This window comes from Miniopterus natalensis, chromosome 20, assembly GCF_054644295.1.
Source record: "Miniopterus natalensis isolate mMinNat1 chromosome 20, mMinNat1.hap1, whole genome shotgun sequence".
Taxonomy (NCBI): Eukaryota; Metazoa; Chordata; class Mammalia; order Chiroptera; family Miniopteridae; genus Miniopterus; species Miniopterus natalensis.
Genome location: NC_142100.1, coordinates 779,887 through 792,448, shown reverse-complemented (window position 1 = coordinate 792,448; position 12,562 = coordinate 779,887). Strand labels below are relative to the sequence as shown.

At 43.6% G+C, this 12,562-nt stretch overlaps 2 protein-coding genes across 4 annotated transcripts in view; both read right to left on the bottom strand.

The window, feature by feature from the left end:
- The window catches only part of TECTA (tectorin alpha), a 127,975-nt gene extending 126,121 nt beyond the window's left edge, over positions 1-1,854 (bottom strand). Inside the window, exon 1 of the mRNA XM_087828512.1 lies at positions 1,225-1,854. Within this exon, the coding sequence (XP_087684638.1) occupies positions 1,225-1,316 (92 nt within the window). The 5' untranslated portion in view covers positions 1,317-1,854. The remainder of the gene's footprint in view (positions 1-1,224) is intronic.
- Positions 1,855-5,271: 3,417 nt separating this feature from the next.
- The window catches only part of TBCEL (tubulin folding cofactor E like), a 72,500-nt gene continuing 65,209 nt past the window's right edge, over positions 5,272-12,562 (bottom strand). For 2 of the 3 annotated variants that reach the window (XM_087828513.1, XM_087828514.1), the window contains one exon: positions 5,272-6,813. In XM_087828513.1, coding sequence (XP_087684639.1) covers positions 6,495-6,813 — 319 coding nt within the window. In that variant the 3' untranslated portion in view covers positions 5,272-6,494. Of the gene's footprint in view, positions 6,814-7,793; positions 7,997-12,562 lie in introns of all 3 variants that reach the window. The other variant, XR_015716223.1, reaches the window with a different exon arrangement.

Sequence of the window (12,562 nt, the reverse complement as noted above, 5' to 3'; positions counted from 1 at the left end):
ACTTTCACCTTTTGATACAGCAATCCCACTTCTGGGAATGTATTCTAGGGATGTATTTGAAACGTGTAAAAGAACATATGCTACTGAGGCAGATGAGAGAGAGAGAGGGAGGGAGGGAGAGAGAGAGGGAGAGAGGGAGAGGGAGGGAGAGGGAGGGAAGGAGAGGGAGGGAGGGGGAGGGAAGGAGAGAGAGAGGGAGAGAGGGAGAGAGAGGGAGAGAGAGGGAGGGAGAGAGAGGGAGGGAGGGAGAGAGGGAGGGAAGGAGAGAGGGAGGGAGAGGGAGGGAGAGAGAGGGAGGGAGAGAGGAAGAGAGAGGGAGAGAGAGGGAGGGAGAGAGAGGGAGGGAGGGAAATGTCCATCCCTGAGGCTCTGGTGAACATAACACTCTCAATTACATCGTATATTATCCTGTGGAAGGGCTAAGGTGACTCCCTGTGTCCTGCTCTGAGAAAGGTCCAAAATACATTTTGAGTTTAAAAAAAAAGCAAGGTACATGATAGTCTGTAATATACTAACTTTGCTCTCTATAAGCAGAACAGTAAAAAGATATATTCTCCTTTGCTATTTGTTTATACTCTGGGAAGACACACAGGAAAGTAATAAAAGTTGGAGTACAAGGATTCGAATGGGATTTTCTAATGTATACTTTCTTCTTTTAATTTTTAAAGACTTCTTTCTGTAAATCATTTGCAATTTAAATCAAAATTTTAACACTACCAAAGCAACTCATAGTGTCCTAGTTGTATTCTCTAATAGTGGAGTGCAGCTTCCATCTGCCCTCAAATGTTCCAAACCCAGGGGAACACATTTTTCTCTTTAGTCTGTGCTCTTTGACGTCTGCTTCCCCTTATTCTGGTTCTTATTTATTTCACACCTTCTGTGTGTTACTCGTAGTGACTAGGGAGCACTCACGGATGAAGAGTCTGTGAAAGACTGAAACTGAAATTGCATTATAATTTTTTGGCGGGTCTACGTCTTGCCAACCATTACATATAATCTCTGTGTTCTATCTTGTAAACAATATTTACATTCTTCTCAAGGCTGTCTTGAGATTTGAGGAGAAACAATAGCAGTGACAACCTCTTCTTTCCCATAACAAAACCTTTAATACAGACTCCGTTAGATTATAAACTTAATTTTCCTTCTATAAATACCAATTTTAAGTTTACTTGAACATTGATGCCTCGATAAAAGTCCGAGTTGGAACAGAGTGACCTCTCTCACCTGTGTCTACTGGAACAAAGTTTTAAGGTTCTAGAATGTTCTGAGGTTAAACACCAGCTTGTCAGTCTTCTTGCATCGTGTTCCTGGTTCATTTATCCTCGGCAATAGCACCCGTGTCCAGTGCGGCATTCAGAGCGGGGAGTCCCAACACCGTTTCACAGCTCTGGAAATGGCACGAGGGCAAATTACCATTGGGTTTAGAGCCATCAGCCATCTCAGTGATTTTGTTAGAGAGCAAATCAATGTAGTAAGTGGATGTTGAGGAACATCTCATGTTAGTGTTTTAGTGAAACATAAAGACTCACAATCAGTGTGGGGGGTGTTACAGAGAACTTGAGCAGCAAGTGCTACAGTATCGTTGTCAAGTGCATGCATTCCACAGCCAAATGAAAGCTTTAAACAGCTATTAGCAATTCTTATTATGCCTATTTAAAGTGAGCTTATTTCCTTCATTCTAGTTTGCTCTCTTATTTATTAGGCTTAATTATTGTTTAGGTCACTGTTTCAGTGTTTTGAAATAACGTCGTAAAGAGACCACTAACTCAGCAGAATAATGCTAAACCCTAATGTTTTGTTGTTTTCTTTAGTTCAGGGTAAGGTGGGGGTATAAGAATGTTTGTGTGTATTTTCTTCACACACACACACACACATATATTTATATAGACATTTTAGTAGATCCGTTTACGAAAAACACACTAAACGTTTCTAGGGTTAACAGGCAACTGTTTGAAGGGATTAGGAACACACTACACTTTAAGGAGATACAATGCGCTGTGCTATTCCTTTCAGGGCCCAACTCAAGTCCCAATTCTTAGTTACATGAAAGACTTAAAAGTAGACGAAATGACTGATGTTAATCTCTGTAATGACCTGTAAATGTTTTAAAAGTTATCTGGCTAAATTTGAACTCTAAAGTTCTAAGTCTAAGCTGAAGAACAGTTATTTCTTTTCCAGAGAAGAGTTGGAAAGAAAAAGGTAACTTCGAAGGTTGACTTTGTTAATGAACATTCTAATATGAAAGGCTCCGCACCTTAGTCCAATGAATACTGATGTCTTGACATATGTTTACCTCGCAAGTACATAAATTCAAGGACATGAATTTCACAGAGTACTTGCTATACTCGGAGAAGCTAACAATTAATACTAATTAAATAGAAATTAGCACAGAGGTTAAAAGTACAGTTCTTTAAAGTTTGAGGTAAAAATAATTTTAAATTTGAACAGGTTATGATACTTATGCACTTCTTAAGCACTGAGAAGTCAACAGACTCTGTCTTTTAAATACAGAAATAAAGCACAGTTCTTGGGCCTTAGTTCTTGACACAAGGTTAGTTCATAACCCTTTATCAAGAAATTTTTGATAAGCAGGTAGCATTCAAGTGTCTAAAATTCTAATTCCTATAGAAAATTATTTTCCAAAGGAAAAAAGTGTCACAAATTTCTAAATCATCAAAATGAGATTTTCATTCTTATTCAGAAAAGGGGGAGCCAAATATCTCAGAAGGGTGAGCATGTTAGAAGTAAATAACTTTGCTAACACAAAACAGTAACATATTTCCTATGAACTTTGTTGTGCAGTTTTCATTTCTAACTTTAACAAAATTCCAGTTAAGTTTGTTAAGATGATGAAACTCTTACCAGCCTAGGCCAGTTCCCCAGAGGCCTCCATCACAGCACTGATGCTGGTTTTTAGTTATGTGAGAATAAACATGCATCTTGACCACACACTCCAGAAAAAAGTCAGAACACAAAGAGGAAGTGGACTTGGATTTTTAATTTTTTTAGATTAACTCTCTCTATATATATTAATAAAAAGTGCAAAGAACATGTTTAAATTATATTCTAAAATAAAATATATATTTCCATCAACTGCAGGAGACAACTGGCAAGAGCCTGAGAGAACCCAGTCCCTCTCCTTCGTGACAATGGGCATATATTTTGAGGAAGCACCTATGGAAAATAGTGTTCACAACACTTTTGGTAACAGATAGCTTCTGGGTGTTTTTGAAAGCAGTTAGTCTGTATTTTCAATCTAACAAGAAATAAAGGGAAAAACCAGACACACAAAAAGAAGTGACGCCACTGCAAACGGTGCCCCTGCTCTGCTGTCCAGGCCAGCGCCCCGTCTAAGGGGCCGCTCCTCCTGCATGAGGTCTCTGCTCCCGACACTGCTGATGCAGCAACACAGCTGAAACCTTGAACTTTAATTTTGCTACGTGAACAAAAATTTAAAACCCAAGCATAGTAACGTTAGGCTCTGTTACACATAGCTCATGTTTTGGGCTGATTTTCATCAAAAGGTTTTAAAGAAACAAGAGGTTATATAATATCTGCTGCTTTCTTATGTATTTATGGCAATGGTGGCTATCAGTTGCAGAAACAATAGAAACTTCTAATAATAAAAAAGACATACGACTCTGAACTTTTTTTCTTTAAAACATTCTGGGATATTTCAACAATTCAAATTAGAAACTTGATTTCTATTGTGGCTTCAGCAGCTACATGCCCACATGTGGAAAGGATCCCTTGGTTTTGATTTAGATATCTTTTATTACTCCTTTCCTTTTTCATAACTGAAAAGATTTTCTGTTTTAGAAAAGATATGTTTTATACACTGTGCTATAGCAACAAATCTGTAATACTGGTTATAACAGCATTTCGACTCATAAATGTCAATAATATGCTCTTACTGAACCTAGATGACATCAGTATTAAAATACAGATAAACAACAGCAATCAACTATGCATAACTTATAGACTCAAAGGTTCATGGTGTCTTCTCTCCTTTTTGGCCTGTTATAAAAATAATTTTGGTTCTAAGTGTCTACACAGCACCAATTTTATTTTGAAAGAAGCATCTTTACTCAGTCACCCAAATAAATCTACAAGTACACATGCTCAAATCGCTTTTCTCACTTACTTCTGTAATTCTAAAAGACTGGTAATTGTATTAGATTTTGTCTCAATCAAAAATTATTCAGCTATTATTAAAACCATCAATTACAATGCCCTAAAAATACCCACGTCCACAGAGTTAAATGAGAAGTTCCCCTGGCATGCAAGTATATAATAAAAGAATTATACCTGCAGTTGATGGACACTGTTCTGTAATAACAGAAGGAACAGGTCTCTAACAGTAAAAAAGCATTTCATAAAACTTTGTCATATATAAAATATCTTATTAATTGTGACCATTCCACTTATGATTAAAGTATAACATAAGTGTTCCCTCTGCCTTCTGCTGTGGGACAGTCAGGGGTCACACAACCTCAAAGAATAAGGGTGCATCTGCTTCCCAGGCTGATAAAAGCAAAGGGCTCAGTGATACTGTTTCTCCTTCAAACTCGTCTGCACTCACGCACACATACACAAAGCAGCCAGTTTTAATTTTCATGACACTGGGGCCACACTTTTTTCCTATTTCCAAAAATATGTCAGGAAATTGTGATTGCAAAATAATTATTCTTGTCTATACCCAACCTGGATCACCACAGCTCATTTTTAAGACTGAGAAAGAATACGTCTGCAGCAGCAGAAACCAGGCCTCACTCATCATCTTGAACCCTTTGGTTTTCACCTTCAATATCACGGTGAATGTAGACTTGGCTCAGTAGGCCTGGGTCAAAGGCTTTACAAATACTGAACCTGAAGTGCATTAATAAATACCTGCTATTATGGCATAGGAAAGTTTAAAAAGTAACAATAAACACAATGCCATATAAATGAATTTACAAGCCACGTAAAAATTTCATAAGGAATTTGCCAGGACGGTGGAATCATGGAAAAAGGTCTGAAGGTCAAAACCATCATAATGATTACATTCCTTGAAAAACACTTCAGGTGTACCCCTCCTGCCCCAGCTGTGCCAAGTGCTCCTCAAGTCTCCATCTGGACACATGGTGGGCTAAGAAAAACATGTTACAGGAAGAGACTGCACTGATTGACAAAGGAACAGAAGAAATAAAATGGCTTCAGAGTAGGTAAGGAACTAGCTTTCAGAGAAAAGTTCTTTAAATTGCTTCTGCAAAAAATATGACTTGGAGGCAATTCTGAAGTTTTGACACTTATACTTTACTCATAAATTAGTCAGAGTTGTCCTGTAGGGGCAACTAAATGAAACTGTAAAACAAAACGAATTGTTCAATTATGACACCACAAAATCCCAGGGAAGAATTGGGAATCAAAGCTCCCTTTGACCATAGTTCCCTCTTTTAATGCACAGTGCAGGAGCAAGGCCTTCAGGGGGTGGCCCAGGCAGGTGCGTCACAGGAGCCTCTTCTCTCGTATGCTCCCCACTCTGCTCCCTCGCTCACACTGCGGTTCATTAGCTCATGCTCAGCTCTCCTGGCACGTATATGCATTACTCTATTGGATTCTTCAAAAAGTCAGGCCTCTATTCCCAACAGTTGAAAGTAATGAAAAAGAAAGAAAGATGTGAGGAAATACATCCATAAGCAAAAATAACCCTCTGGAATCTGACATATTTCATGTTACAAAAGCAATGGTTGATACAATACGTGAAGAACAGTAAAACTGGGGTAGTTAGATACAAAGAGATCACACTGCTCTGCCAGACTTTGCAGAGTAACAGCAAGTTTTCCTGGAGTTCTAACTCTCCATCTACTCTTCTTCAAGATCCTAATATAGTTATAGGTTCTAATTGAGTACCTGAGATCAGAATCAGGTTGAAAAATGCTTAAAACACTTAAAATTATTTCAAAAGGCAGAAATGAAGGAAAACATCACTCAAGTTGAGAAGTTAATTCTGGACAGAATAAAACTATTAGCAAACGTGCTGACACAAGTCACAATGAAAAACAACCAAACAAACCCCACGAAGAGTGAGAGGGAGGGCAGAGGAGGAACTGGGAGAGAGAAGTGCTGGCCAGTCCTGCAAAGATCCTTGTTTCCTGACTTTTGTACCACGAGACACCCTTCTGAGGGAGGTGCTGCGCATGCCGTCCTCACAAGTCTACCTAAACCGTGACGACAACTGAGCAGCAGGCGACCCCAGTACACACAGTAAGACGGTGATTTCTTCGTCATCCTCTCAGGAGGGAGGGCACATGGGCTGGAGATGTGGCCAATTCTGCTGGCAGAGCCAAAGAAATCTTGGTAAAAAATGTCCTTTCTGGGGGAAAATATACGCCACCCCCTAACCTAAACAAAGCAAAACAAAACAAAAACAATCTCCTCCCTCCTAAACAAAACCACGGGGAAACAAATGCCCTGCAGGAATCCTTGTGTGTGTACAAGTCTGGTCTTAGAGGCTACTTTGTTTTGGATTCCACGTAGATCTTATCTCCATCCCGAATGCCAAAGGAGTGCAAGGCCCGAGAGCTGTACTTCATCTCCTCCGGGCCAAAGGGCGCTTCGTGGTCGAAGTGGTACAGAAGCATGCTGCTTGTGGGTAACTGCACTAGAGTTTTTAGTTGTTTCTTTAGTTCCGCAACTGTTTGGTCCAGACGAATGCTCATTTCTTCCACCTGGTCGTTAAAGTGGACTTCTACTTTTGCACTGCTCTGGGGTCTTAGATCCACTTCTGCCAAAGGCTCCAACTTCCCATATTTTGTGATCAGTTCATGATACCTGGAAGGAAAAGAAAGACAATGTCAGCTTAAGCTACTAGCAACTTAAGTATCAACATTTTCACAGCTACTGGTAAATCAGACAGCTACACTCAACATCTTTCTAATAGCCTATTCCAATGTTCTATCTATGTATCTGTCAGATGACCACTGTGGAATCTATGATCTGATCTGGTTTCCCTTTTGAGATCACAGTAAAACAACATCCTTGCGGACTGAGTTTCTCCAAAAGATGGTCACCACGCCTGCTATTAATCGTTACATAGGCTCAGAGAGGAGAGCAGAACCCAGAAGAGAAGACCCTGCAACGATTACAGAGAGGAGTCAAATTTGTAGCAGTTGCTTTCCTGGGTACTATCATAAAGAAGGGCAGAGGTCTAAGCACACGCTCTTGGTAACAGATGGGAAGATGGAAGTAGGCCAGCAGCAGGTCTTGAGCCCTGGAGAAGTCGTAACTAACAAACAAAAATGTCTAGTTGTATGTTAGCTTTTGACCCAGCTTTTTCAGCAATGCCTTGTTTGAATGATCCAATCTAGTCTCATCAGCTACAATACAAGATATTTGTGGAAGATTCAAGAGTAAATTCTTGTAAAAAAGTCTAAATGTGGGATACAAGCACCTTGATCAAAGCAGTAATAAAGAGCAAAAAGACAAACACCTAGAGGAAAGTGAATTATAGAGGTGAGACTAGGACCCCCAAGATCAAGTTTCAATGTGGAAAATCTTGTTTACAATATTAGCCTTGGAGGATCTAGGTCTGATTTTATTGAGGAAGTTGAGCAGTTTCCTAAAAACCAGAGGAAAAAAATGCTGAAAAGATCTGATATTAACATTATTATAGCCAAGACACACAAAGGTAACTCATGACTAGAATACAGTGGTCACATAAGATTATTCCCCCACCTCTCCCACTGTACTTTTGGTTTTAACTCGGTTAAATCAGCGCTACAATAAGGTGGGTAGGAGCATTAAAGACATACTAAAACGTCTGCAGTCAGCGACGGAGGCAATCGTTTCCACCGCGGGGCGAAGGGCATGTAAAGCAGCACTGGCCTTGGCGTCGGAAGGTGGACGTCAGAGTCTTGACTCTTTCTTACAATTAGCTGTGACTTGGAAACTCACTCGGTCCTTTTGGATCTCAGTTTTCTCATCAGTAAAATTGGGATAATAAATTCTGCCCTTCCTACCTTATAAGAATTATATAAAATAACAACAGGTAAATAGCACTTTGCAGATTATCACTTCATGTACAAATAAAAACTATCAACATTACATTCATGCGTCTGGAACTTACATTATTAAAACGCACACACTCCTTAGAAAATATATAATTGAAAGAAATTTAGGTAGAACTTCTTGGAAAAGGTGGTGTTGTGATGAAGAATATTACAGAATCTTCTCCTCCAAGGACTTGAGCCCAAAAGAGCACTTTTTAAATGAGTAAAGAAATCATCATCAGCAACTAACAGAAGAAGAGAGACGTCAAGCAAAGGCTGTCGTCACCAAGTCCACACCAACTGGAGTGTCCCCCTTGGGTGAAGCGCTGGGCACAGCTCCCTGTGGAAGCTCCCAGGCAGGACGGCGGGCTGGAAGCGCTCAATCACACCCCGGGGGGGTGGGGCTGGAAGCGCTCAATCACACCCCGGCGGGGGGGGGCTGGAAGCACTCAATCACACCCCGGGGGGGGCTGGAAGCGCTCAATCACACCCCGGGGGGGGGGGCTGGAAGCGCTCAATCACACCCCAGGGGGGGCTGGAAGCGCTCAATCACACCCCGGGGGGGGGGGGGCTGGAAGCGCTCAATCACACCCCGGGGGGGGGGGGCTGGAAGCGCTCAATCACACCCCCGGGGGGGGGGCTGGAAGCGCTCAATCACACCCCAGGGGGGGCTGGAAGCACTCAATCACACCCCGGGGGGGGGCTGGAAGCGCTCAATCACACCCCAGGGGGGGCTGGAAGCACTCAATCACACCCTGGGGGGGGGGGCTGGAAGCGCTCAATCACACCCCGGGGGGGGGCTGGAAGCGCTCAATCACACCCCAGGGGGGGCTGGAAGCACTCAATCACACCCCGGGGGGGGGCTGGAAGCGCTCAATCACACCCCCGGGGGGGGGGGGCTGGAAGCGCTCAACCACACCCCAGGGGGGGCTGGAAGCACTCAATCACACCCCGGGGGGGGGCTGGAAGCGCTCAATCACACCCCGGGGGGGGGGCTGGAAGCGCTCAATCACACCCTGGGGGGGGGCTGGAAGCGCTCAATCACACCCCGGGGGGGGGCTGGAAGCGCTCAATCACACCCCAGGGGGGGCTGGAAGCGCTCAATCACACCCCGGGGGGGGGCTGGAAGCGCTCAATCACACCCCCGGGGGTGGGCTGGAAGCGCTCAACCACACCCCGGCGGGGGGGGGGGGCTGGAAGCACTCAATCACACCCCGGGGGGGGGGCTGGAAGCGCTCAATCACACCCCGGCGGGGGGGGGGGCTGGAAGCGCTCAATCACACCCCGGCGGGGGGGGGGGCTGGAAGCGCTCAATCACACCCCGGGGGGGACTGGAAGCGCTCAATCACACCCCCGGGGGGGGGGCTGGAAGCGCTCAATCACACCCTGGGGGGGGGGCTGGAAGCGCTCAATCACACCCCGGGGGGGGGCTGGAAGCGCTCAATCACACCCCCGGGGGGGGGCTGGAAGCGCTCAATCACACCCTGGGGGGGGGCTGGAAGCGCTCAATCACACCCCGGGGGGGGGCTGGAAGCGCTCAATCACACCCCCGGGGTGGGGGCTGGAAGCGCTCAACCGCGGCGCGGCGAGCGGCACCCTGCGGGAGGGCGGAGACATTGCACCCGGTGCTGAGCGCCCACTCGCACGTCCGCTTGGGCGGCGCTCCAAGGAGACACGCAGAAGCGGGCTTAGGAGGGCGCAGCATCTGTGCCCAGTCCCCGATTGGCCCATTTGTGTGCAAATAAGGACTCCAAATCTTTACATCAGTCCAAAGAACACTGTCCTGATTGGTCAGAATGTGCTGCTCTGATTGGTCAGTGAGAATGCAAATAAATATGCAGCTGCTCAGCTCCAATTGAACAAGGAAAGTCTCAGTCCTACTGGTCAATTTTCAGTCCTAGGAACTCTGGACTCAGCAACAGGCCCGCAAGGCGGCAGGCTGGGCAGCCCAGTCTCTGGCTTTTCCCTGAGATGCAGAGTGCACGAGGGACCTCTGTAAACAAGGGCTGCTAGACTCTGGTTATGAATTTGAGTCCGATTACCACAAGAGCTCCTATTTGGCAGGTATATTCTTCTCTGGTCAACAGGGGGAATAACCTTATTGCCATAATCTTTTAAAAGGAAAGAAGGATCTGAACTAGTGGTAAACGTGTGAATGCATACACTGGATGAGCTTCTTCATGCTGTTCCAATCTCTTCCAGGAATGCCTTCCTGAACTACACAGACTGGAACTGAAAACGACATTTCCCACATTTCTTTGCAGGTGAGATTTAGCTTCTATCAATCACATTCAGTAGCTCCAGGGAGAGACATAATGGATCTAGTAGGAACAATTTGGGTAGAGGCTTCCTAATTACCAGATTGCAGTTGAAGCAGGGTGTTCCTGGCAGCAGCTTGCTGATCTCCAGATCCCAGTTAATGTGGTGTGACCCAGCACCAGGACATCAGCTTCCTGAGTCTCTCCTTATACAATTCTAGCGGAGGTAGCAGTGCCCTTGGCCCACCAGTTCTTTGGTAGCATTTTAGAAGCAGACCAGTTCCAGGGAGACAGACCTTCCAAAGATTTTGTAAGCACCTTATTTTCTGTATTAAATTCCTTTCTTCTTAAAATAGCTATAGTGAGGTGATGTCAGAGGAATGGTGGCATGAGAGATTCCCATAGACGCTCCCCTTGAATTTTCAACAACTTGAACAGCTATAACTCAACAAATGATTCCCTGTTCAATGCACAAATGCAACTGAGATATCCATGCACTGAAACGTCTAAAGGTAGGCAAGTCAGAACAAACGAGGGAGGTGAGAAGAGCGGAATCTGGTGGTGGCTGGTGCTCCCTTCAGCTGGGAAGAGCGAAGAGATTCAGTGGGCATTACTGCAGCAATGAGTAGTACAAGCTGCATCTGAGCCCAAGGACATAGCACCAGGGTATGGCCATAGTTGTCAGGTGATCAGCATTCCAGAGAAACAAAGCCATGGAGCTCTACTGTCCATAGCCTCCCAGAGTGCACCTCCATTCACCCTTTGTGTTGGGCTGCAAAGCATATTATCTGCAACCCCAAGAACTGGTACTACAGAATCACCTTTTCCCTGAGCAAAGGGTGCATGCACTCTGTGACCAGTCCTGGGGTCAGGGTTCAGGGGGTACCCTGCGGAGGTCTGAGGTCATCATTGTCAGGAGGCCAAAACAACTAAGAAGCTGGCTGGTTCCCCCAGCCTACCCTACCCCCACACAATATGGCTACACAGACATTAGCCTCTGGCTGTGGACAGCACTGGGATTTCACAGAGATAAGAAAACTTGTGATTCAGCACCTTCTACTGGAACGTAATGGAAAGACCTCTTCATATTAATGTGCTAGAGAAATGCCACTCATACACAGATGCCTAGATAGAGAAGGAATCCATCAAATAACACAAATAACCAAGGTAGCTAGGCAGCTCAGAAACAAAATGAAAAAACACCAGAAAACAAACTTAAAGACATGGAAATATATAATATACATGACAAAGAAGTCAAGATTGCACTTCTGAATATACTCAACGAGATGTGAGAAAATACAGGCAATTAAGTGAGCTCAGAAAACAAACCAACAAACAAAATGAGTACTTTATAAAAGATACTGAAACTTTAAAAATGAACCAAACAAATTCTCAAGATGAGAAACTCAATAAAAGATCAAGAATGAATTGGTGAGCACAGGAAACAGAGTGGACGAGATGGAAGAAAGGATTAGTGATGTCGAAAAAAGAAATCTAGAAGTGATGCAGAGGAAAGAAGAGAGATACTTGAGCATAAAAAATATATATGAACGAGCACTACAAGAAGAATCTGACTCCATCAGAGACAGCAATATAAGAATAGGCATACCAGAAAAAGAAGAGAGGGTGAAAGGAATGGAGAACTTATTCAAACAAACAGTGGATGAGAACTTCTGAAGCTGATGGAAAGAGCTAGATCCTTGAATCCAAGAAGCAAACAGAACACCTAGTTACCTCAATCCAAAAGGCCTTCTTCAAGGCACATTGTATTAAAACTGTCAAAAATTAATGACAAAGAAAGAATTCTCAAGGCAGCCAAGGAAAACAATAAAGAAACTTACAAAGGAAAGCCTATTAGGATATCATGAGACTTCTCAACAGAAAATCTACAAGGCCGAAGAGAGAGGAACCAAATATTCAAACAAGTGAAGGAGAGAAATTACCAGCCAAGAATAGTATATGCATCAAAGTTATCATTTAAATGTGAAGGAGAAATAAAGACTTTTCCAGACATACAGAAGCTAAGGGAATTCATTACCAGAAGACTGTTACTCCAGGAAATAAGGGGGATATTCTACCTGAAACAAAGAACAAAAGGTCACAAAACTATGAGTAAGATCACCAACAAACTTACAGCATAAACAGGGGTAATCTGTGACAACAAAAACAAAAGAAGAGGGGATAAAAGTCTGAATTTGCACAGGATGGAAATCAGATGCACTCAAAGGACTACTGTATATATGAAACTTTCTTATTCATAAACCTAATGGTAAC